We start from the raw sequence: 27956 nt of genomic DNA, 5'->3' as shown, positions 1-27956 counted from the left end.
TTTCTCCTCTATGTGAGATATTTTAACAAAGATAAACTTACGCCCGTATTCACAAACGATGATTGCTTCAGTGAAGCACAAAACGAACGCACAGCGTTGAATAGACCTCTATGATTGGTTCGTGTGTCACCCTGTGCGTCCACGCGCACTGTGATAGTATTCTCTATCGAATTTTGAGTTAGTAGAGTGTAGAAGAGAGTTCAGTAAGTATTAGGAAACTCTACAATGTCTAAACTTAGACCACCGATCTCCATAGCTGTCTAGACCGCAGTCTATACATTCCATCTACACGAGTGTACTACGACATCAGGCCGAACTTGATTTAGTGTCGGCGCACACTAGGCGACACGCGACATCAACTAGACGCGACGTTAGGCTGTGGCTGACAATTTCATATATTTTGTTCAAAGCTTCGCACACTTTTTTTTAACCACAACGAGGAAGCTCTTGTCCTGTATCTCACCTGATGGTATGTGACGATCAGGCCAAAGGTGGAAGCGAGCTTCACCCAGAATCCTCAACCACAGAGGAACTGGCTATCTTACCTCTAACTGCCGGAACACAACAATGCTGTTAAAACATTGTCGTTATGACGACAGACTTGACGTCAGAGTCACAAAGTCGAAAATATATGAACGCAGCCTGTCGTCGCGTCTAGTCGCTGAACTGTCGCTGTTGCGTGTCACGTAGTGTGCATTATATTGTACGAGCTGACCCGGCGAACTTGGTTCCGCCTTAATGGCAATAAATAACGGGATAAAAAGTATCCTATGTCCTTCTCCTGGCTCTAAACTACCTCCCTGACAATTTTCAGCTAAATCGGTTCAGCCGTTCTTGAGTTATAAGTGGAGTAACTAACACGACTTTCTTTTATATATATAGATTTAAATAAAGTGCTTACTTGTAAATAAGTTACACTGAAATAGATACTTATTTGTGTTTATCACAAAAGTATAGGTATTTAGCTCAAGTAGAGATTATTTTAATTGGATTTGGGTTGGATCTGATCGGGAACTTATCTAGTGAAATTAATAGAAAATATCGTGGTTTACTTGCTATTTTAGCTTCATGGGTTTTAGAAGGAAATTATTTCGTTTGTCTAATTTTTCAATAATGTATACGAAACTCTTATAATAAGTCTTCGCTCCTTACCTATTATTATACGAGTCTTTTAGAATTTTCAGATCCAAATATGCCCAAAATCATGGATAATATGATGATGTTAAATGGTTTCCCTTCAAAGTCCTAAACAGCATTTTACTAAGACGGTATAACGTGTTAATGACATACATAAATAATATTAAGAGCTTTGAGTGAAAGCTACTTACTTAATAATCTTAGAGCCAAATGCTGTTTCGGTTACGGTTGCTTAGGTCAAATGTAATATTCAGGTTTAGAGTACAGATTATTATTCACACATAGCATATGTACATAATAGACTAGGGTTCATTGAAAAATATTCCTCCAGGTAAAACGATTACTTCATAATAGAGTAGGTGGGTACGCAAGTGGCTTTAGGAATTTTACTATTAAAAAAATATATTGACTACGCCATGAAAAACTGTTTACGAAAATACTTATCTTCTCGGAATCCATGAAAAATACATTTAATTTAAATTGCTTTTTCAATTAAAAACAACTGTTTTTTAATATATTTTGTAGTAATGTAATTCGAGTGGTTTTTCGGTAGGATGACCTGCTCGCGACTGCAATAAATTATTTCTTTCGCCAAAAAAGAAGAGACCAGCACTAAAGTGTATTTTGTTTTCTTCTTATATTGGTATATAAAACTTACTTGATAAATGTCTTTGTGCGTAAAACTAGGCAGTATAGTTTACGACCTTTTGCGTCTTCCAGAAGAATTTAAATAAAACCAGTTCGAGCCAAGAACTGGCATTAAAAGATTTTACACCCCTATTTATTGGTATGTTATTTGCCGCATACATTATTCATTCAAACACTGGAATTTGAGTCACCCAGCAATATTATTATCGTTAAATATAATAATGATTTTTTATGCACGAATTCACATGCCAGCTACGCTGGTGAGATAAGCTGCACCTCTCTTTAATTTAAGACCACATATTTTATTGTACCACATTATTTCGGTGAATAAATAATCTTTGAATCTTTGAATCTTTAAAAACAATTTATTACTAACAAAAGCCTAAATAAATACGATTTTATAATTATCTCTTGTGTAATTTGGCAATAAAATCTTTCGTCTCTGATTTCAAGTACTGAAAAATGTAACACCGTATTCCAAGCAATCTAAGTCCATATGCGCCTTAAACTCAAATTATTCCATGATAATTCAGTTATTTCTATCACAAACCTAACCACATCGTGGCACGAGCCTTATAGGTTATAGGCCACCAGTTAAAAGTGATTTAGAGCCGAGAACGTAAGATATGCCATTAGTTCTAGCCAACAACTAAATCATCCGAACACTTCAGGATATGAATGATCGGTATTCTATAGCGACATGTAACAAGCCATGCATAACGTTGTCACAACTTGGCATTTTGAATTTGCTGGGTTTTCGGCATTACGGCAGGTATTTATTTTGTTAAATGTGTAATAAAGACTTGTAGAGTGAAAAATAATTATCAATTGCACAATTTTCAAGTGTATTGCCACTCGTATTTTTAAATTACACAAATACAGAGCAAATACGGATAAACTGGCGAAAGGAAATTGACGAAAGTCGTAAAAAATCGTGTGTCATCGTATGTCAGAACATGAACCAAGAAAATGATATAAAGTAGGGGAGCGAGGGGCTTGTTGTAACAGGGGTAAGTAGTAACAGGCTCTTTTCACTAGGATCTTAAACACAATTGACATATGTCTTTGACTCGATTTAACCTATAAACCGCACCGTATCATGTTGCCATAGCTAGTGTCCCGCCGGCCGGCGCAGTGAGCGGAAATGTGCACGTACTTCTTTTTTGCCAGGTAACATAAAATTGTACTGTCGTAAAATTTCGCTTTGCGTTATTATTACTGACTAATTTCAAATGTTATATATCTTATTTCCATTCAAATTTATCAATCTCTGATAGTGTGTAACAGTTTTTATGATTGCTAAATTGTTTAAATAGTTATCTTGATAAATGTTAAAAATCATACCATGGGGTTAGTTGTAACAAAATGCGGGGGCTTGTTGTAACATGTTAAAATTAATAATTACGAAGCATACCTTAGATATCAATAATTTAATCACTGTGATTTAAAAGTGCCAATATAATTATAAGTAGTGTTTAACTAAATAAGACTGCTAATTACTAACCCCCTTACTAATAAAAAGTTACACAGTTGTTGATCACTGTTTTGAAATGACATTTCCATACTAAACGTCACTTTAAAACACTGATCAACGAGCGTGTAAGTTTTATTAGTAAGGGGGTTGATTTTTAGGTATCCCTTACTAAAAAAGTGTATTTACGTTGATTTTTGATAAGAATTATGTAACTTACTTTTAAAAGATGTGAATTTATTAAAAAAACAAGCAAAGAATAAATGATTAAAGGTATTATTGTCGTTTTTTTGGCGTTACTACTTGCCCCGGTAGATATTACAACTTGCCCCAAGCACGAGGTAAGTTGTAACACCGCACTTCTTCTAGGAAATAATTGATTGTAAAATAATGACCAATATTTATGGTATTATTTTTACTTCATTTGGTACAGGAAGAGTTACAGCTTCCATCCATCTTTATTTAGTAGACATTTAATCAATAGATCTCAAGATTATATTAGTTTTATGAAGACTGTTACAACAAGCCCCTCGCTCCCCTACATAAACGCTCACATTCTTTTAAAAAAATTCACAATCTTTTACCTTATAAAACAATTCTTTCAAAAATGAATAAAAAATTGTGAAAGCCAAAAGTACACAGCAAATTCTGAAGATTAAATATTGAATTTAAACACATTGCAGGTAAAACTGCGTAATTAGATGGCGATTATGCTACTCTCTAAGAGCACTCCTGCTTCCCAAAAGCTCTACGAAAGAACAAAAGCTTTGTTAAGGAGGTAAAGAATGAAGAACATGAATTAATCAAGCCATAAATTTTACTGACACTTCGTATAAATTAAGAGGAACCTTTCCCTCTTTTTGATATAAATCTTGTAACGGTAACCTTAAAATTAAAACGAATTTTTAGCCGGCCCAGAAAGCCTCATCAGAAGTTACATCAAGGTCCCGGCGGAATAAAAATAGCTCAGGGGAGACTGAGGTGAATTGTAACAGAGGATAGTTGTGACATTGTCGATTTGGTACTTATTAACTACTAGCGAACTTTAATCACTCTATCTATTAAAATACCTCACCAAAATTCGTTGCGTAGATTTAAAGATAACATACATAGGGACAAACAGACAGGAAAGCAACTTTGTGACTTTGTTGCTCGAGCTCGTAACAGTGCACGGTGTGCACGTTTTTTAGTTCAAGTCTCGAGCTAACAAAATGCGCGCTGTTGCGAGCACACTGATGTTAATGGGTTTTCAAAAATCTACTATGTCACAACTTTCCTCTGTTACAACTCACCGTGGTCTCCCCTACCCTAAAGAGAGCCGTATAAATAGATGCAAATGTAACAAAAGTAACTCATTTTTCATTAATTTTGTTCCAGCAAAAGTTTGTCTACCTTATTTTTTTAAATTATTCAACATTTTGAGTTAGTTATTTTATATTCATGCTGCGTGTCTAGGGACAGGTTAAAAAGCTCATTGTCATTGCTACTCGAGATTTTTACGTAAAATAATTTCCTACTGGCAAAAATTAAAATGATGAGACACCTTTCTACGTGACGACAACAGACAACGACAGTAACAGTTAACATTTTAAAATAAAGTTTAAATGTCATATTTATTAATTAAAATCACTTGTAAAATATAAAATGTTGGAATTTTCTTCTCTTATTGTGTCAAACAGGTGCGCTCGTAGTTTTATATTCAAACTTAAACCCGCCCCAGACGTCTGTATTACCTAACTCTATAAGATCGAAGGCTGCATTTTGAAGATTATCATACTCCATGTTTTAAGAAAGCAAAGATGTAAAGTATTTAGTTATATTTTGCCTGACTTTGATTTTGCTGCGAAATCTCCAAGACTTAAAATCTCTAGTTTTTTCTCACTAGGTACCTTTTCAATCATCAATTTACGGCACTTTCGTTCTTTGATGTTCCACTAATACGTTCTTAAAACGGTCTAAGATCTATCTTATTTTTATCCACCAGTTTGCTAAGTGGCCTTGCTTCACGAGATTGGAATTTGCAGAGCACAAAGGACACTCTGGCTCTCATTATAAGGTGAGAATTGGCTTGTCGACCGCGGGCAATCGAGGCTCGTGTAAGGACCCTCCAGTGCCTCGCTGATCAGTTTTATTAAACAACAAAGGGAAGTCTTCAGAGTTAATCACAGACTAAATGCGAGGAAAACTTGAAAAGTTACGCTAAAGTCTAATAGCCGAAAAGTTATGTATTATTTAGCTATTTTTGAAACAAAATAAAGGTTTACCTAACAGGCTCTGGGTATAGAATTGCGCCGTAGGTAGAGGTAATAACAAAGTGTGTTACGCGTTATTAAGAAATACGTGATACGTCGTTTCATGCTCTTTAAGGCCCCTCGCCCTTTTTGTAGCGATGCAGTAGCGATTCTGTCGCGCGTTCGCATCGTTACAGTCGCAATTCGGTCACTAGCTGCCTTCTTGCTTCGTTGCCTGCTGCTGTCTTTCCCGAAGACTATAATCCGGGCCTTTTCAAGACGAGAGTGAATAGGCACTTACAGGGCAGATGTGCACCATTCTACCATTATTTCGCGCGTTTGCATCGATTCATTCGCGTTGCTGTAACGCGTTGGCATCGCTTCTCTAGTGCGTTGCAAATGCGATTAACGCGCGTTAGTAGCGCTTTTCGTAGTGTTCACTACAAAAAGTCGCCGTGGTCGAGGGCCCTAAGTATTGAAACCACATTTATTTTGTTACAAATAATTCTTGGAATAATTTAATTCCTTTGTCTCCCTTCTTAATATATTTCTATTTATTTCTGATAGTAAAATTAACAATAGTGAAATACAATAACAATTAGTGAAATACAATGAAAAGGCACAATTAAGGAGGTCTTATCATAATACAGAGAGTATTATAATTGTATATTCTCCGCTATGTATAAAATGTCTAAGATGAGGGTGGGCGTCTAGCCAAAGACTAGATTAAGCCAGATTACAGCTTATCCTAAGGGAACTCAAAGTTAAGTTTATATTTAACATCGTGAAAAACTTTAAAACTTTGTCCGCAGGAAATATACGAACAATTATTTGGTATTATTTCTTGGTAGCAGCATTTTATGTGAGCTACTTATAAAACTTAAGTAGATAAATATGACTTATTAGTCACACAGATAAATTTTATTGTTCATGCTCTTATTATGAACCATACTTTTGACGTATACTAGATCAAATTTAAACTCTCCACTGCTCCTTCTCCGCCACTCTTGTATCGGAATTTTGGGGCAACACTGTGTAGTTTTGCTGTCGACACGACAGAAGATTCAAATTAAAGTAGGTAGGTATGTTAACTTTAACCTGTTAGGTATAACTTAAAACCACCAGGCACATTTTTGTCTTGTAAAAAAGTAGAAAAAAAAAGAAATTGTAAGTTATTTCAATACCGATATCAATTGAACTATGGATGATAAATAGTCACGAAAAAAATTTTTTTTAAACATTCTTGTTTTTGCTAGGAAATCCTTTGCACGTTCCTTCCTTCCGAGTGTCATCTTGACACACCAGTCCGGACTTCAGGCCAAGTGGAGATTAAATTCTTAATTCGACCCAGGACCCTGGAGCGACGTCACCCGGACGTTATTAAACTTTGAGAGGGCTTTGTTCTCGCAGAAGTTGTTTGACAAAACTTTCACTATAATTTAGCTACTATAAACTACAAAACACAAATCTTCATTGTAGGTACCTATTTTTGTTTTATACATGTAGGTAGCTTAAAAAACGAAACTGAATAATATACGAACATTGGCTGAACGGCGAATAAATTGAAAATATTTAATTTGGAACGAAAGGACATCATTCNGCGTGATAAAGTTTTTCTGTGACAGACAAAATTCCACGCGGGCGGAAAGCTAGTATTTAATAAAACTACACATAACACTAACAAGGAAAATAGAAGCACCTAATGTACAGTCACGGAATGAAAAGGTTCGTCAGTTTTCAAATTGATTCCTTCAACGAATCGCGAGCACATATTACCTTTTGAAACTATGTTACAGAATAATCTCGAGTTAGAGAAAATTATCTTTAACTGTTCGTCAGTAAAGTTCAAAATTATTCAGATCAAAGTTGTTTGACGATTTATCTTGTCAAGAAGATTAATATGATTGATAAACTAAATCCTTCTTGTTGGTTCAACCTGCCATTATTATTTCTATTAAATAAAAAAAATATTGTCAACTGGTCAATGTCATCATTGCATTGCACTGATGGGATAGAAAAATAAACAAGCAAAACCTTATTCGTCAGAAAACGTCATATTTATTTAAATGTTAGCAGCACTGTTTCTTGCACTGTTATGTTGGCAGGTTTGACTCTTACAGTACCTAGTGCAAGCGAAAACCGACACTAAGGTGGCGAACCTTTTCATTCCGCGACTGTACCTACAAGTACATAATTAATTTATCTTGTCTAATGACCAGAAAAATATATTTACATGAATGTGTTTGCATATTAACTTATCTCTAGCTTACATTCTTTTCTTCTCATTAAAAAATGGTAAGTTACTTATCATACCGGGATAATACCCAACCTTCTACGAAAACTCATATTATGTAAGCAGAATCACGGGAATAGTTGATTGATGGTGGCTTTATTTAATCTAAGGATGGTGGTGATACCGATGATAATTGCATGACAGGCATTGGTCTAAGGAGTTTTTAAAATTAGTGATTTGAAACTAATAAAAATCTAAGTAACACCACAGAATTATAATGTAGGCACGTAATGGAAAAAACTCGAAATAATACTAAAGGACATCATTCNCGAAGGCGAGCGAAGCGTGCCGCGGCAGCGGCCGCCGAGCGCTAGATCACCTCTATTGTTAATGAATCATTTGGAAATTTCGATACAAAGAATGAAATAAGGAAATTAATGTAAAACAAATTTTATATTAACTCCCCACTAAACAAAATAATAACCATAAGCTAATTTGTATACTATTCTATGCACCAATCAAATTATTTTGTAAATAGTTTGTCGTGAAATATTTTTGCCTAATGAAACATTTGGCAAACCATACTTTGCCAAACAATAATTTGCTAAACAATAATATGCCATAAAAAACATTTGCGAATTAAAAGTTTGCAATAAGTTGCTTTGCCAAATGAGAATTTGCCAAATGAAAATTTGCGAAACGTTGTTTGCGATGTGATAATTTGGGAAACGTTTTTTGGCCAAACATTAGTAATCCTATTTTTCCTAACATTGTAACGCTCATGCTTTACTCTCTTTGTCACAATAGGTTGGCATTTTGCTTCCTTGGCTTATTAACTTATTAATCCGAGTAAAGTAAACCGGTGAAGTATCCAGTAAACATGCTTTCCAATAATAATGATTTTGTGTCAATTTCTTTACAAAAGCAAAGCAATATTATGGCTATCGGAGATGAGGGTTGACCACCACATACAAGTAAATAGGGAAAAGGAAAAAGACTTGTCTTTGATTGATTTGATTGCCACGTGGAATAGGTTAACGGTTCGGATGGACAATCTTTTAGTATTATGGCACCAAAACTTCTGTATTTTATATACCTAGGTAAATCGGCCGTTTGGTGTAGTGGTTCAGAACGGACTACTATGCCGAGAGGTCCCGGGTTCGATTCCCGGCCGGGCAGAAATTGAAATGATGAAAAAAAAAAAGTATATAAGTAGTATATCCGTTAAGCTAGCACCCATAACACAAGCATATTAATTGCTTACTTTGGGGCTAGATGGCGCTGTATGAGATTGTCCAAAGATATTTATTATTATTTATACAAAAAAGAACCCTGTTAAAGTGAAAACATTTACATTATTTACCAATTACATAATCTTGCTTTGTCTGACTTGGTAGAGAGATTCGCTTCAAAATAATATGCATATTTCTCAAAGAGATGGTTTCCCAAATCTGCATTGCTCTCAGAATTTTCATAGAAACGGCTTGTCAGAATATAATAACTCTACCTTGATACCACAAAGAATAAGTATGTGCAGTCTGCATCAATATTTTCAAATAATTTTTAATATCCGTATCATTTTAATATACTTATTTCTGCCTTATCTTTCGAGTACCTATATTGTGTTCAGATATTGTAATATTAGAAAAGAACATAATAAAATATCTCTATGGGAATTGTTAGTCGGTAAATCAATTTAATATTTTCCTTCCCATAGTCACATGCAATAAACTTGGCAGTTGCGAGTGCCACCGATGTTTATGCTGTCTGTATATTCTGCATACATTATTGTAGCTGTGTAGGGGTCGGTATTCGGATGCACAAATTCCATTTTGCATACACTGTGTGCGTCTTGTTCCTCAATCCAGGTCAGTGCAGCCGCCCTCGAACGTACATCATACATCCAGAATGTACAATATAAACGGACACTTGAAACTATATTATACCTACAAATATATTCGACGGTGGATGTCTCCATTATTTAGATAGTTCATAAAATTGTAAATCATACGATTCCTGACATTTTCATAACAATTTTGGTTTGTTTTCTTCTCTTTATTTCGATAAAAGTGCCGTGAAAAACTATTAGTATACCATTTATAACGGTTACTAGAGACCACCAGTAAATATGACTACATCCAACTTTAGGATACTGAAAGCAGAGGTTGCTATTTATATCAAAATTATTTTTGTAAGTCACCTTGGAGTCCCGAATCCCTTCCAAAAGAAGGAAAACGCTCGTGTAATCAGATAACGCGTCTCACCTAACCGGATTAGCCGCGGCCGACAGAGGGCGACACCAGATAAGGTGTTTCTTTGCATAATAACCCCCAAGTGCGGGAACGTAAACAGCGGCCCGATTCCAAGCTTATTATATCCTCCAAATGCTTCGTTTACTGAGATAGAAAAAATATTGACTGCCTTTATATACGTATATATTGCAATGATTTTGCTTATGAAATGACTGCTCTAGTTCAATTTTATTCATTTGTACCATCGGCAACAGTGTTAACTGATATCCATTGCCTGTCATGTCGTCTCATTCTATCGGAATCTAAAAACGGAAATGGATAGTTAACAGTGTGGCCGTGTGTATCACTTATGTTGATTTTTATTTACTGTGGTTGCTGGTGTGTTATACCACCTTAGTCAGGCATCTATGAAATATAATGTAAAATAATAGGAGCATCAGTTTGTGTTGTGTTTCTTCATCTTTGTGAATAGAAAAGTGATTAATTCTAGACATTAATGGTGTGACACGTTTATTGTGTTGACCAAGTGATAACATAATACTTAAACCCTCCTAAGCCCGGCTTAAACTTGCATTGTCTGTTGAAGGGTAAGGTCATATTACTCGTAGTTAAGGCAAAAGCTTATTTTACTTAAAGTTGACATGTGTCTATCTTTAGAATTAAGAGGGATAATAAATTACTATTAATGATAAAATAAATAAGCAATATATGACAGGTATACATATGTTATATTAAGGGATTTTATTGCATTTTACATAATATATTGAAAAATATTATAAAGTTTTCACTTCAGATAACTTTTAAATGTCTTTTAAAATTCTCATTTTAATCTTCTCAGATTATCAATTGGATTGAATATACCTATGTATGAAACGCGATATCTCATATTAATGAACCAATTTGTATTTTAATTGAACGGGAATATTTGCGAGGTAGTCCAATCCGAGTTTTATCACGTTTCCTCCATTTTTTTTTGCAAATATGGATTTTTGTATTGATTGAATTATGTATTTCTCAGCCAGCAACAAAATCTAAGTGCTTTTGAAACATTGTTATTACTTCATTAGGTATGCGGTTAGGTTACCCATTTGAAGTTTAGGCAATTACTTTGAAGTTGCGAGAATCTGTCCCGGGTTGATGCTATTATCGATCCCATACGTGGATTCCCTTTGGACAGCAAGGTATCGGCTCCGGCGCCGCCCGCATGCAGATGAGACGCCCGTAATGAGATTATGCGGCCCGATCGAATTAGTCGAAACAAAGTGTTAGTGGACTAGAATTTAATTAATTTGAAGATAAATTGCTTGTTTTGTTCCGATTGCTCATTAGAATATTACTTATTTTTTTCATCCCAAAAACCTTCAACCACCTTTGACATGATCATACACGTAAGCGGCCACCAGCACGTGTACACAAAATAAATCTTAACCCTGTCTCTATTTATACCTCATTTTGATTGTCAGTCCTCATTGTTAGCCCAAAATCTCCCAAGGCTTTGATATTATTTCCTGAATATTACGGTGCCTTGCCTTTGGCATATTTTCCCTATTAGTAACGTGTACGTTACTCGTTACCGACACAAATCGGCTTACGCTCGTCATAGCGCGGCCCGTGGTATCGTGTAATGGGCGCGGACCAAACAACGAGAAAATAAAAGAAGCAGCTGAAAGATGCATCAAACTAACATTCCGAATCTGAACTCTAAATCGTACGAATAAGAATACGTTACAATACACGGCGAATGTAAATAACTAAGAAAAATACATTAAAAAACAAATGAAATCCGAATAATCCATTACTTAGTTTGCTGCAGAATTTTCATTTTAAAATAAAAGTATTCAGAAAACTATTAACTTCATTACTACTAAAATCTTGATACCGGTCTGCAAAGTATCTAAGTTGTTTTCGTTTACTTACAGCAAACTTACTCTCAAGCTTTAAAAGGAAGCGATACTTTGATTTTAATCCTCATTGTGCCGCGTACTTTGTATCATTAACAAAGTTCTTAAAGTTTATTTTTGCTCAAGTAAATCTTACTATGAATACAAATGAAGAAGTTCCAAAGAGTGTAACAAAAGTTTTGTATAAGCCCTGCCATATTATTTTAGATGCAATTAAGTATCTTTAAAATATTAAGTTGAAAGCTTTGTTTAAAAGAAAAACTTAAATATGAATATAATTTTAATTCCACAAAACAGTTTGGAGGTAACATTCACCAAGAAACTTTTAGAAGCTTTTGTTATTACTTTTAAACTATGATATTTATTTGTGTCAGTAGTTATCTGTTTTAAATTGATTATTTAACTAATTATTCTAAATAAATTAAATAAAGTAATGTATTCTTTTGTAATTTACCAAACTTTAACCTCTTACCTACGGGAGGCACCTATAGTTGCCAAGTCAAAAGTCACTTCTCAATACGGGTGGCATCTATTGTAATTTTGGCAAAGCCAATACTAAATCACGGTTTACGAAAAAAAAACAATAAAATTGCAAATTAAGTGTAAAATGCGCTTGTGATTATGAAACTACATTAGTTGCAGAATATAATATTCCAAATTTCAGTACCGTAAGTCTCATAAATTTTAAAATATATTGATGTTAAGTGGAGCAAACAATTTTATAGGTTAAAATACCCCGTATTGAGAGGCGACTTTGGTTTCCAAGGGCCCGTAGGTAAAGGGTTAACTAGGTACCCACCTAAATCTTAAAAAAAAATATGGATTTACTACGCTACAAGACAAATTATATAAAATTCTTTATTAATTTTATTTAAGTAGGTACTTTAATCTTAAATAGTTTATTACTTATAAACAATGTAGAAACAGTAAAATGTAAATATCTTGACTTTATTTTATTAGGTCATAATGTCGTCTTATTAGCAATCGATGTAAAATCACAAGAAATAAAAAGAATTTGAAAATTAAATGTTTACTTGAAGTTTTATGTAAATGACTTCTCGGTATGTATAAATTATTACTGTTCTGATAATTTGTTATTCTTTGAAACCAAGTTTGAACATCTTGTTAAGGTTAAACAAAAAAGAAAAATATTACTTTTGAATCAGAATTAAAATAATAACAACTTTTGTACATGTTTTTATAAAATAAGCGTATGCATAAAAAATAAAAACTTAAAAACGATTAGGTAGGTAAAAATAAAAAAAAATATTTTACTAAAGTTATTATATACGAGTATAATTTATTACAATACTAGCGGCCGCCCGCGTCTTCGTACGCGTGGATCCCGTTTTACCCCCTTCATCTATCTTACGCAGTTTAGATTTTTTCATACAAATGTTTTTTCCCGCTAACTCCCGTTCCCGTAGGAATTTTGCAATATCCTGTTATAACTAAGCTTTAAGTTTACTAAGGTACCTGCTTGCCAAAGGACATCATTCTTTTTGGGCCTTTTCTAAAAGTGCCGGCCATCAAAAAATTATGGTACGTATTGTTAGAACTATCTATTTGGAGCAATAGTTAATATGGCACAAAAGTTGTAGGACCACTCAGAACAAAGTCATACAAGTTCGATGATTCATCATTTTCATACATTTATTGACTTTTAAAGTGTTGGCAAACTTGAAAATAATTACATATATGTTTTGTTAGAAACTCATGATCCAAAACAATTATCAACCGACCGCTCTNGCCGGCCAACAAAAAATTATGGTACGTATTGTTAGAACTAGCTATTTGGAGCAATAGTTAATATGGCACAAAAGTTGTAGGACCACTCAGAACAAAGTTATACAAGTTCGATGATTCATCATTTTCATACATTTATTGACTTTTAAAGTGTTGGCAAACTGGAAAATAATAATATGTTTTGTTAGAAACTCATGATCCAAAACAATTATCAACCGACCGCTCTAAGTTAGCGATCAAATAACGCGATGACGAAACGAAAAAGATACATCCGTGGCCCGCGCTAGCAGTGTCGCTGTGGCCGAGAAGAAACGAGCAAACATGCCAGCTAATAGGATGGCTCGGAGCATACCCGTCAGTGAATGAGACGGGAACATTGAAAACTGAAGTGAANTTATCCATTCGACTCGCGTTACATCAAACGGCTAAATTTTTTTTTTTTTTTTCAAATTCAAAACGTTTATTTGCTAAAAACACAGTAATACAGGGTGACAATATTAAAATAGGATCATGATGTGTTTAGTCTGATCACAGACGTGCAAAAATTATAGGATTCAATAATATAAATGTCAAATGATTAAAAAAAAAAAATGTCAATGTAAAATGTCAATGTAAAATTATGGCTACCTGCTTGCGTTATCGTTAAACATCATTGTTAAAGCCCGGTCGCCGCGTACGTAGAATTTCGTCCAATGACCCCAAGCTATCCATCTTTTTCGCTCGCACGAATCTACATATGTTGCTGTCGCGCTCGCACACTCACTGCGGCCGCCCGTCGCACAATCGCGACAGCAATAGGTATAATTACGTGCGAACGATAAGGATGGGTAGCTTGGGGTCATTGGCCAAACTTCTACGTGCTCGGCGACCGGACTATATGTGAATATTCGACTCAGATTCCGTTTGTTGTGTGAAGTGGCTAATCATTTGTGTATTGGAGATATTGTGTGTCGTGGAGATATTGGTACACGGCGTAGATACACCTGGGCTTCGTGAGAGGAAGGTTTTATAAATATTGCTCAGATTATAATGGATGAACTGGTGGAAAATGAAGTAACATGAAAACTACTTTTTTGTCACTTAAATAACTGAACAGACAATGAACCCTCACTTTCGCACTATAATGACAGATGCTTCAAATAACTAGTTATTGTGAAACGGAACGCGCTCGCGTCAGTCTATACTTCCGACAACTTTTTGCATATTTTCGTGAATTTTGCTAATCTGGACTAAAAAGTGTTATAACTGGACTCCAATAGTGCTAATTCCTCGCAATTGCTGTTAACTCATTAAAAGACCAAAGTGTAAATAGTGAAAACAGTGAACAAAAATCTAATTGAAACCTAACCTCAAAATTTCAAAAAGTGTTAACGAATTTCTCTCTTTCGTGTGAAATAAAAACAATGTTTGGAAGAAATAGCTTTGAAAACGGATAAATNAGATACATCCGTGTCCCGCGCGCGCTAGCAGTGTCGCTGTGGCCGAGAAGAAACGAGCAAACATGCCAGCCAATAGGATGGCTTGGAGCATACCCGTCAGTGAATGAGACGGGGTCATTGAAAACTGAAGTGAAGGTCATCCAGTTATCCATGCGACTCGCGTTACATCAAACGGCTGCCTGCTTGCGTTATCGTTAAACATCATTGTTAAAGCCCGGTCGCCGAGTACGTAGAATTTCGTCCAATGACCCCAAGCTATCCATCTTTATCGCTCGCACGAATCTGTGTTGCTGTCGCGCTCGCACACTCACTGCGGCCGCCCGTCGCACAATCGCGACAGCAATAGGTATAATTACGCGCGAGCGATAAGGATGGGTAGCTTGGGGTCATTGGCCAAACTTCTACGTGCTCGGCGATCGGACTATATGTGAATATTCGACTCAGATTCTGTTTTTTGTGTGAAGTGGCTAATCATTTGTGTATAAGCTGTCGTGAAGTTGTACACGGCGTAGATACACCTGGGCTTCGTGAGAGGAAGGTTTTATAGATATTGCTCAGATTATAATGGATGAACTGGTGGAAAATGAAGTAATATGAAAACTACTTTTTTGTCACTTAAATAACTGAACAGACAATGAACCAGTGCCGTAACTAGCCTTTTATGCGCCCGGTGCGAGCTTTCAAAACTGCGCCCCTGAAAAACTTGCGCCTTGTCGGGTCTTGTCAGAAATTACCAGAAATATAAAATGTAACCTTTTTGAATAAAAAGTAACCTTCTACGGGGGGGGGGGGGGTGTGCCTGCGGAGCCATTGTGTAAGGTGTAACAAAACTAGATACTGGTCTGGTCATTTCTGCGCCCCTCCAGGGTCTGCGCCCTGTGCCTGGGCACCGCTGGCACCGCCCTAGTTACGGCACTGCAATGAACCCACTACTTCGCAATATAATGACAGATGCTTCAAATAACTAGTTTTAGGAATATCAATAATCATTATATTATGATTCTCTGCACTTTCAAAAATCAATAAATGCATGAAAATGATGAATCATCGAACTTGTATAACTTGGTTCAGAGCGGTCCTACAACTTTTATGCCATATTAACTATTGCTCCAAATAGCTAGTTCTAATAATACGCACCAATTTTTTTGTTGGCCGGCACTTTCAGAAAAGGCCCAAAAATGTATGAAGCCTGAATGATCTCCTTTTAATAACGGCCGTTCGACAAACTCCTCTTAAATGTTCCTCTAATTATTATAAAACGCCATTCCATTGATGATAAAACTACGGTAAGTATTCTGAAACTACAAACATTGTATAGGTACGGGGATCGAACGCGCGACCTTTAGCTTAGTAAGCAGTCCGGTACGCGAACCACTAGGTCATGCGGGCTTCTAATCTAGACTAATTTTATAAATATCTACGAAAGTAACTCTTGTCTGTCTTGCTTTCACGCCTAAACCACTAAACCGATTTTTATGAAATTTGGCATAAAGATAGTGAGTCCCGGTTTTTGAAACAGGGCGCGATAAAGGTTTTCTGTAACAAAACATTCCACGCGGGCGGAAAGCTAGTATTTTTATACGTAAACGCGCTACGTTGATACAATTCAATATGATATACATAACTACCGTACTTTCTAGTGATTACTTATACTAGAGCAATATAATTTTATAGACTTTCCTTGCACGCGAAAGGGGATTGAATTAGTAGTTCTAGATCCAGCCAGAGTTAACAAAACCAGTTCAGGTTAGAAAGGCACCAGTGGAATGTTTACAGGATAGGTAAATATAAATTTCTTAGTTTATATAAATTATCTAGGTATGATACATACTTTAAGTAAGGCGCAACATGTCTTATTTTACTAAACTGCAGTCTATCCATTCTAAAGTCCAATGGAATAAACAGGTCTTACTCATATTTTTAAATTAGTATGATTTACCTATTATTCTGCCACTTCTAGTGTCAATAACTAAACAGAGGGCAAATAATTTTACCTCATAATTATTTTGGTATCACTTATAATACCTATGTTCTTATGTTGTTAAAGGTCACAGAATGAACTGGCGTAAATACCCAACTGTGGAAGTTATAAACGAATACATGGATTATCTAGCTAAGAACTACCCTTCTGTGTGTAAACTAAAAGAAATAGGCAAGTCTTCTGAAAATACAACTATCCAGGTGAGTTTCTTCCTTTCAATGAGGGGTATCATTTTTATGGTCAAAAGTTGACACCACTGGAAAGTGGCAGAACCTTACTCTACACTTCTACAGTGACGTCATCCTGGTAAGTGCAATGCTAGAGTCTTCCTACCGCTTCAGGGCTCACCAGTTGGCGCCACTGTCTTAGGCTGGGTTGCACCATCTTACTACTTTAACTTCGACAAACGTCAAAAATCTGTCAATCTCCATTCAACAAAAAACACCGGATATCGTTAAATTTACGGTCAAAGTCAGGTTAGGTGGTGCAACTCGCCCTTAGCCACTAGCGAGTGACAGGACCGTTGCTACAGCTGACCTTACTTACTCCACTACAGCCCTTAATAAAACCAGAATCAAAAAGTTTTTCTGCTCCTCTTTTGTTTTGCCACCTTATAAATAACAATCTGAAAAACGTGCACCAGCTTAGTTTGCCTCAAGTTTTAACATCCTAATCAATTTCAATCAGATGCTAACAATATCGAACGGTAACCCGCAAAACCAAGGCATCCTGCTGGTGGCCGGGTCGCATGCGCGGGAGTGGATCGCCATGACGTCTGCGCTGATCATCTTGCGAGAGATCGTCACCAAGTTTGACGAGCAGCCCAAATATGTGCAAGATAAAGATTGGTTAGTAAACTAATAGACTTATCGTGAACTTTTGTTGCACTGTAATGACAAACTAATTAGGTACCTAGCTACTTACTTAGGTAGTTAGTAGATAAGTAAATCTTGGCACACACAGTCACAAGCCGTCAGTGCCGGATTCCATAACTCCCCATAAGCAAATTATTAGAAACCTTCACCAAAAAAAAATGGTCTTAACTAGCACATAAAAAATTCGTAAGTCGTAAGTATTTTTATTATCTCAATATTTAATATGTCAAGAATCAGCCCCTACAGTTTATCCCAATGCGTGAATCAACACTTGATCTATTAGGTAATTTAGTTTTCCTACTTGACCTTGGCTTTTCCTTAATCAGTTCTTTGGATTTGTAATAGGTAGGACTTACCTACATATTGGTTTCTACACGTTAAAAAAGTCCTCACATAACTAAGTTCCTACTTATTTGTATTTTTCCTCTAACAATGATAGTAATCATTTAATTACTGGTTTATCACACAGAACAGGTCCTAGATTAAAATGTCCTTTTCCCGGAAAAATATTTTTTAAAGATGTTTGTGTGGAATATTTTAGTACTTACCTAGTAAAGTCAGCGTCAATAGTTTGTCTTCGTGACACCCAAAGTAGCCAAAAAGTTGACAAAAAAACCTTATTTCAACTAATAAAGACGTCTTGCGAACTTATTGGCTACTTTAGGAGTCACCAACTATTTGATGGCGACTGTACCTATTTAATTACGTTTTAAAATAATGCAGGCACGTCATTCCGCTACTAAACCCGGACGGGTTCCGGTATACCTACCAGCGCGACCGGTTCTGGAGAAAGAGTCGCGGCCGCAACGTTAAATCCAATTGCAAAGGAGTGGATTTGAACAGAAACTTTGGGTAAGATATTTTTAGCAAGACCTTACTTACCTAATTTATGACTGACCGGTCACCCAGCGAAACAATGTATGGAAGACTACACATTTTTCACTTAGTAGCGCTTTATGTAGAGGGAATAGGGGCGAATTTGCTACAAAAATGTCCTATAGTTTTACATGCTATCGTTAGCTTCGTGACACCAAAGTATACAATAACTTCGCAACACGTCTAAGGTTGTGTTATCAACTTTTTGCCACTTTTTGACACTGACTAATAAATAGACGACGCTGCATGTATGTAGGTATTCTAGGTATTGTCTCCATTCCAGAACAGACTGGCATATTAAAGGTGTTGCAGAAAAGCAACCGTGCAAGGAACTTTATAGCGGACCGCATCCATTTTCAGAGCCAGAAACAAGGGCTTTACGGGTAAGTACTTGGCTCTACAATTTACCCGTCGGCATCCTTCACACACAAAGCTACAAAAACCAATTAGCTTACACCTCCTACAACTAACCAAAGCTGTAGCCAAAGTAGGTAATGTGGTAATAGCACAGAATAAGTAATAATACAGGTACAGAAGGATTACTCCGCAAAACGATTTAAATAAATGCGAGTCTTTCTACGACGCGATACAGTGGAATTCAGCTCGCACAGCACTACGTACCTACAATTTTATTCACCTACAAGTTTTGTCTCTTTCTATCGCGTGCCTCTGAACTCTTCTTACGCTGTTAGGGTTGCTGTCTGTCTAGTAAAAAAATAATTAATCTACTTATTTGTAATGAGCTACGTATGTAGGTAAGTACCTACGCATTCATTATGGAAAACCTTGGGAGAGGCCTTTGTCCAGCAGTGGACGTCATTTGGCTGAAACGAACGAACGCATTCTGAGCAGTAGTCATGGTAGGTTAGGTTCCTATACTATCCTAAGAATTATTGATTACCTACATGGCCAACATACCTTTCAGCATCTTTGGGAAGCGAAAAAAAAAAGAAATCCGGTAGATTTCTTTTCGAATTTAAACACCCGAACGCCGCACAATAATATTTCTTTCTCTTTATGTCCATTTTCAAATAATACTTCGATCATAGAATTAGGTACTACAACGCACGCCAGCGCACTATGGAGCGAAATTGAGATTTATGGACATAGCGATTTTTTTCACAATTTCTATTTGAAAAAAATACCTATCGATAGGTTACGTTATTCTGATGAATAAATGCTGCACAAGTTTTTCTCTAAAACCAATAGTTTGACTGGAAAAAAATATTTTCCATTTTCGTTGTATGGAATGAAACATAAAGTGCTCGATTTCGACTAAGCCTTGACAGATCTTGCTTTGAAACTACTTGAGCCTTGTTCTATGGCTTGGTGACTGTAATCCTNCAATTCACAAAGCTTTGCATGTGGTTAATTACATTAATCAGTACACGCATCAATTTTATTCAGTCTTTTTGTTTATTAATAAATCAAAATATCATACTAAAATTGCATACATATTTGTTTGTATTGGTCTGGGTGTTTTCTTTCCATAATTTATGTATAACGTATGTACGGGGCTCTGTATCGAAAATCACTATAAGCAATGAGCATCACACACTTACCTGGAGTGCATTACCGCAGCAAAATTTTTATAAATGTTGTGCATTAGAGAGTCGAGAGTATAGCAGATAATTAGTCCATCGTGAGCAGAAAGGATGATGGGCATATTGGGCGTTAAACCAACAGAAACAAAAAGTATACTATTATTATTATTAATCTACACTTAGAGACAATAAGCCTAGTGTTTTATACCAGTTAGATTATAATACCCTCATCCACATGTTCTGTATTTCATAGTATGACAACAATCCTGAAATACGCGGGGATACGGAGATAGAGGTCGTTGAATATGCAAAGTTTCTATAGTATTTTACATCACATTAGAGTAATAAAAATAGTATTAGATCAATTAGATTGCTTTTATCGATCATATTGAGAGTATTGTATCATATCTTACTATCGATTCTATCGATTTAGTAAGTATGTATACCGAATAAATCATAATCGATTATTCGATTGAAATAATCGATTATATTGCTGAAAATAAGGAATCGAATTGACAATCAAATGATAGTAATGATGGTTATCAATAAAATCGATTAATCGAATTGTTAATCGATAAATCGTTATTTGGCAATATCGATTAATAATCGATCACGGATCGATTATGCGACAACACTAAAGCTTAACTGGTAGAAATCCCATTGAAACTTGACTGTGTGTTCATTTCATTTCTCTAAATGGTACCTACGAGTAGACCAGGTGTGGTCCTACGCACGTAATGTAGAACATGGACTTATTTTATACAATTTGTTGGCCCCAGTCCTTAACTGTTGGACATAATAATTGTTAAAAATAACTTAATGTATCAATGTAGGTATATTAATTGATTATATTTTTTGTTTGCGCAATAAAACACCTATGACTATTATACATTATGTCAATTTCCAAGCAAACCCGGGAGTTTTTGGTAGTTATTTATATGAAAATATATTTCTGATACTAAGTCCTAACAAATAATAGTAGTTACATTTCTGTTGGTTTTACGCCCAGATTCCATAGAAAAGTGCCCATCATCCTTTGTCCACTAATAGCAAAATTCGTTCAAATTATAGTTTTAAAGTTATTGGCTAGAAGATTATTTTATCTTGCAGCTTAGACCTTTAGCTACAGATCTTAGACAGTATTTTTGTGAAAATTCTTACGCATGGTGGAGGAAGGGACGCTCTAGACACTCAAGTCTACAAGGAGTCACATCAACTCCAGTTTTAAATCAGTTGACATCTGCTGCATCTGCCATCTTTTTGGGTAGAAGATTCTTCCATCTNAAAACAATTATCAACCGACCGCTCTAAGTTAGCGATCAAATGACGCGATGACGAAACGAAAAAGATACATCCGTGGCCCGCGCTAGCAGTGTCGCTGTGGCCGGGAAGAAACGAGCAAACATGCCAGCCAATAGGATGGCTCGGAGCATACCCGTCAGTGAATGAGACGGGGACATTGAAAACTGAAGTGAAGGTCATCCAGTTATCCATGCGACTCGCGTTACATCAAACGGCTACCTGCTTGCGTTATCGTTAAACATCATTGTTAAAGCCCGGTCGCCGAGTACGTAGAATTTCGTCCAATGACCCCAAGCTATCCATCTTTTTCGCTCGCACGAATCTATGTTGCTGTCGCGCTCGCACACTCACTGCGGCCGCCCGTCGCACAATCGCGACAGCAATAGGTATAATTACGTGCGAGCGATAAGGATGGGTAGCTTGGGGTCATTGGCCAAACTTCTACGTGCTCGGCGACCGGACTATATGTGAATATTCGACTCAGATTCCGTTTGTTGTGTGAAGTGGCTAATCATTTGTGTATAAGCTGTCGTGGAGATATTGGTACACGGCGTAGATACACCTGGGCTTCGTGAGAGGAAGGTTTTATAAATATTGCTCAGATTATAATGGATGAACTGGTGGAAAATGAAGTAACATGAAAACTACTTTTTTGTCACTTAAATAACTGAACAGACAATGAACCCACACTTTCGCACTATAATGACAGATGCTTCAAATAACTAGTTCTAGCAATATCAATAATCATTATATGATTCTCTGCACTTTCAAAAATCAATAAATGCATGAAAATGATGAATCATCGAACTTGTATAACTTGGTTCAGAGCGGTCCTACAACTTTTATGCCATATTAACTATTGCTCCAAATAGCTAGTTCTAATAATACGCACCAATTTTTTTTGTTGGCCGGCACTTTCAGAAAAGGCCCAAAAATGTATGAAGCCTGAATGATCTCCTTTCAAGCGTCTAACTCAAGCGGTTTAGATTTTTCATACAAAAGGATTTTCCCGCTAATGCCCGTTCCCGTGGGAATTCCTAAGTATCCTATAACCTGCCCAGGAGTATGAAAAATAATTGTACCAAGTTTCGTTAAAATCCGTCGAGTAGTTTTTGTTTCTATAAGGAACATACAGACAGACAGACAAAAAATTTACTGATTGCATTTTTGGCATCAGTATCGATCACTAATCACCCCCTGATAGTTATTTTGAAAATATATTTCATGTACAGAATTGACCTCTCTACAGATTTATTATAAGTATAGATGTAATAACTAGGTATCTTTAGTTTAAACTGATCCTAAATTTTGCTATAGCAAAACTTTATCTAGTTTCCAGTTACTTTACAAACACGAATTCAAAAGTTTCTACAATCTACCCGCAGAGCAAACAAAAAGATAAAGGTGACTTACAAATTCTCGCCAATCTCCAACTCAAATCCACACTAGAAACATCCTTTACCACTCTTTCATATCAACAATTCAGCGGGAAACTTTCGTAGTACTTTCGTAGTTGTTTCCGAGACTACGGCGGACGACTACGGCGCAGCGACCGCGCGCGACCACGCTACCCGCCCAAGTGCCGCTACGGGCCCGCGTAGCGCCGCGCGACTTTTATCGGGCGGTTGACGGACAGTGATGGATAGTGGACATTTACGTACGTTTTATGAAGTGAACATAATCTATTATTTTGGTCGCGTAATTTGTGCACAGAAGATTTTTAAAATAATTTAACGAGAAACAATATATTTTAAACAAAATTAAATACGCAACTAAGGTACCTTTTTCCTGTGTACCTAATTTATGTAGTAAAAACGTCTAGAATAATTATACTTCAATTTTCTTTTTTAAAAGATTTTAATTTTATGATTTCACGTAAAGCTTTTAATTAATTTATCAAATCGATTGCGAGACGTTTAATTAATTACATAATACGATTATAAAATAAGAATGCCAGGTACTTATTGGTTAATGGTTTATATTCTGATAACATAGCTGCTACGTTACTGTAAAAATATAAATAGTAATACAAGTAATTTGAAACAAAAGTAATTCGCTTATATTACCGCGTCGTGTCGCGTCATTACGAATTCGCCGGGCGCGGGCATAATTGAATATGAGCCCGTGTTTGGTGCAGATTAACATCCTTTGTTTTATTCCTATTGTGGGATTGGTGGTTAATAATTAATTAAAATTAAGCCGATGGGATTTCTTGTCGCTACAACTGGACGTTTATTGAATTAATAATTGTTTTGTTTGCCATTTGGGGTAGTCGACGTTACAATACAATAGATTAACTTTGGGATTGATCTCAACTATCTGTTCAATTAACTACAATTGCAAAGTTATTTAATCTAAAATAGTGTATGACAATTATTTATTAATCTGTATCTCTTAGGCTGAGTTGCACCACCTAACTTTGACCATAACTATGACGATAACCGATGTTTTTTGTATGGAGTTTGACAGATTTTTGACATTTGTCAAAGTTAAAGTAAGATGGTGCAACCCGGCTTTAGACCTCTTCAAGCCCCGCAGATCGAGACACAATAGATAATCATAATATTACGCGGTCATTATGCGACCGCTTGGGGATTGATGAGATAATTTCTGACGATAAATAAATAAATCACAAGAAAACATCAATATTTATAATTAGACATTATAATCCATTAAAAGTTTTGTAATGTCCTCAACAAATAAATAGAACCCAGCAAATCGACTAAGTTTTATTTTCAACGGTTCTGTTTCAGCTCACACGATTAATTAAACCCTCGTAGGGAAATAGTTTCCAGTCCTAATTGTGGTCGGAATGTGATTAATATTACAAATCTATTGGGGTTTGGGACCGCGGTCCCCAGGTATCAGACCCGCGGGCAAGTCGAAGGTGACAACAAAGAGAATGTAACCGCAGAAAGTGCAGATTACGATTTTCTTTAATAAGTATTATTTAAATCAGATTACTTTCTTAATGTTGTCTGACCGTTTTGCCAATTTATGATGGTATATTTTGTTGTCTGTTGCTAAATTATAACTGAAAAACAAATCTATTTGTAAATCGCACAAAGTGACAAAAATATAGCAAGACACAAAAAATCCACAACTTATTTTAACCAACTTATGGAACAAAAAAAGTGTGATTAATTCATTGGTATAATTAATTAATTATAAAAAAATCATTTTTATAATACTAATTAATAACGAAAGCAATAACTACAGTAAACCGTAAAAACAATCATGAAAGTAAGTATCACTAAAATCAGTTTATCAGAACTCAAAATGGTCCCTCAAGTTGTCTCTCAGAGATCGCCAACTCGTAGGCACTGTGCGCCCGCATGTCTGTGCGCACGCCCGAGTTTTATCAGCGCGCGACAGCCTGCCCGCCGCAGAAACGCGCGCAAACGGAGCGAATTCAAGATATTTAAACTTCAACACTTATTTTATAAACTGAAGGATTCGCGATGCTATGTTTGTGTCCGAGAATATTTTATTTTATTTATTTATTTTATTTATTAGGACAACCAACAAGACTAACACGCATACATGAAATTACTATAACTATTAGTGTTTAAAACTAAGTGCTGTCTTAATTAAAGGCTGCCACGGCATGCAATGTGGACAGTTGCAAATATAAAATATTACTAGAAACAAAATATTAATATATCTGCTGCACAGCTGATTCAATTTTAACCTTTTCCACTATTAACCTTTACCAGTAGGCCTAAGATGCGCGCCGCGATAAGCGGTTATCACGCCATTTTATCGATTTTCCCCATACATTTTGACGTCGATAAAACTTATCACGGCGCGCATCTTAGGCATACTGGTAGTGGCAGAATTGTTGCCACTATATTTTGAACCTTATTGAGAAAATATAAGATACAAAACTAATAAAAAATATTTTTCTCTATACCAGTTAAAGGGTTAAAGGATTTGTAACGCTGGGTGCGTTCTGCGATCAGCGGTCAGGTCAAACTAAACGCATTGCCATTGTGGCCATGCATAAAGTGTAACCCCAGAACCTCGTGAAACTACATCATAAACACAAATATTTATAGCTTTTAGTAAGATTATTGTTATGGAATTAGGTAGGCTTAAATATGTTTTATTTATTAATAATTAAAATATCTTGATTCTCGTTACAGTATCGACGTCAGTTCGTTTCTCTGGATATTGCCGCAGCAATGTTCGGCAGCTTACAACGAATTACGTTCAATTTGAACTGCCACCAGCCGCGGTCTCTTTCCCCCGCGAGCAGCCGTCCCACTCGCTCGGCTTTGTCACGAAGTTGGCGCGTTGTTTCGTCACTTTTTATCGCTTTCAGATATTTATGCGCGCATTATGTATTTAAACGAAATAAGCTGATACTTTGCTGGATTACTTTAATTGGAATGTTTTGGATTTTACCGATTCTGTTTACATTTAACATAGCATAACATATTATCGTTTTAAACGAATAATGTAATCTAGACAACAATAAATAAAATGTTGAATCTATTTTATTTAATAGCGTATAATATTATGTTTATTATCTAAGTTCAAAGTTGTAATTTATACGAAAACTTTGAAAAAATCGAAGAATTTTTCACGTAACAAATAAGTAGATTTTCAGTAAAAAACAAAACGCCTTAATTTGAATTTGAATCCTTTGTACAGCCAGCGTCAAATAGTTTGTGACACTCAAAGTAGCCAAAAAGTTCGCAACACGTCTTTGTTACAATTGGAATAGTGTTGTCACTTTTTGGTCACGAACTATATGACGCTGACTGTACAGTGTTACTCAACTGCTTGTGACTGCAGTGGATGCGACGGCATCCTAAACTAGGCAATAACCACACTGGCGGTATTTACGGTGCACTAAAACCCGCTCGCAATTACACCGGTTAACACTTACCGTATGCCTCGAACAATTTACTTCTGACAGGATGCATTAGGAATAGGGATTGGTTTATACCTATAGCAATAAATGTTTTCAATCTATATCGATAAAAAGCTGATCTTCTCAGCACTGGCCATAATATAAATAAATAAATAAATATGTTTGTCTCGAAGCGCTGCCGCTGGTAGGGCCCAAAAGATAAGGAGACATGTAAAGACAGTGCCCTTTAAGGGATACCTTTTTTACTTACTGTATTTTGACGTTAATAAGTGCCACTTGTGGTCTGTATTGAATTAAATATTTTTGACTATGATTTTGATTTTGACCTGTCTTAACCCTTTTAAATGTGATCTTCCTACTTGGTTGAGTATTTTTAGCTATAAACTCGTCTTCTACGTCTGGGTTATCCTCTTCTTCCTTCTTCGCGTGAAGTAAAAGTCGCTGACGGCGAGCGAAGTATGGAAGGGCTAGCCACTATTCAACCGACTTCAAAAAAGGAGGAGGTTCTCAATTCGACCCGTATGTTTTTTTTTTCTATGTTTGTTACGCGATAACTCCGCCAATTATGAACTGATTTGAACAAATCTTTTTTCGGCGTATAGGTAATACCTCAAGGGTGGTCCCATTTAAATTTAATAATAAAAAAAACAACCCCCAAGGGTGGAAAATTGGGGATGAACTTTTTTATACGCAATATCTCCGCCGATTACAAACCAATTTGAACGATTATTTTTTTGATGAATAGGTATTATCAAAAGGGTGGTTTCATGCGAATTTGAAGAAAATATTTCACCCCCAAGGGTGGAAAATTGGGGATGAACTTTTTTATACGCAATATCTCCGCCGATTATGAACCAATTTTTTTCAATTTAGTAACCCTGTGGTACAAATTATCAAACCGGTTTGCTAAATTGGACCGAAGCTCTGAACTCGTACTTTGTTGATTTGTGCTAAATATACAACAATCATGTTAATTAATACTTATGAAATAGTAAGTTGAATAATGTATCTTTTATTATATACCATGGACATTAGCAAAAACAAAAGAAAACTATGTGTAAAATGGGATTGAAAAAAACTGGTCCAAATTAGCGGACTCTCCCTTAATTCGTCCTAATAAATAAGTAGGTAATTAGTAATTATTTTTCTACGTTTTAGTGTAGGTTTTTTGGAGTCGGTTTTATTTTTTTTTATAAAATTTTACTTATTTACCTATGCGATTGGAACAGATGCTTGTTACGAAATCGAAAAATAATGATCAATATTTTATAGAGTTGTCATGATAATGATGAGACGATATTCCAGTCCCGACCAAAACGCCAGGTGTCAACCACACTGAGCGTTCGCCACGGAATTCACGGTGCGTTATAACTCGCTCGCACTCAAACACATAACGCGGAGGCTGAGTGAGCGCTGAATATTCATGTTGTGTGAACGCGCG

General features: G+C 36.0%; 1 protein-coding gene across 1 annotated transcript in view; it reads left to right on the top strand.

Moving 5' to 3' along the window:
• Nucleotides 1-27956, top strand: part of LOC114352517 (zinc carboxypeptidase A 1-like) — a 33428-nt gene that overhangs the window by 1148 nt on the left and 4324 nt on the right. Inside the window, exons 2-5 of the mRNA XM_028304142.1 lie at nucleotides 17106-17239; nucleotides 17727-17887; nucleotides 18638-18766; nucleotides 19074-19173. Coding sequence (XP_028159943.1) covers nucleotides 17106-17239; nucleotides 17727-17887; nucleotides 18638-18766; nucleotides 19074-19173 — 524 coding nt within the window. The remainder of the gene's footprint in view (nucleotides 1-17105; nucleotides 17240-17726; nucleotides 17888-18637; nucleotides 18767-19073; nucleotides 19174-27956) is intronic.

The sequence above is a fragment of the Ostrinia furnacalis genome, unplaced genomic scaffold (assembly GCF_004193835.3).
Source record: "Ostrinia furnacalis isolate ACB-3 unplaced genomic scaffold, ASM419383v2 OfSCF1396, whole genome shotgun sequence".
Taxonomy (NCBI): domain Eukaryota; kingdom Metazoa; phylum Arthropoda; class Insecta; order Lepidoptera; family Crambidae; genus Ostrinia; species Ostrinia furnacalis.
Note: the sequence above shows the minus strand (reverse complement) of the source record. Positions and strands in the feature narration are given on the sequence as shown.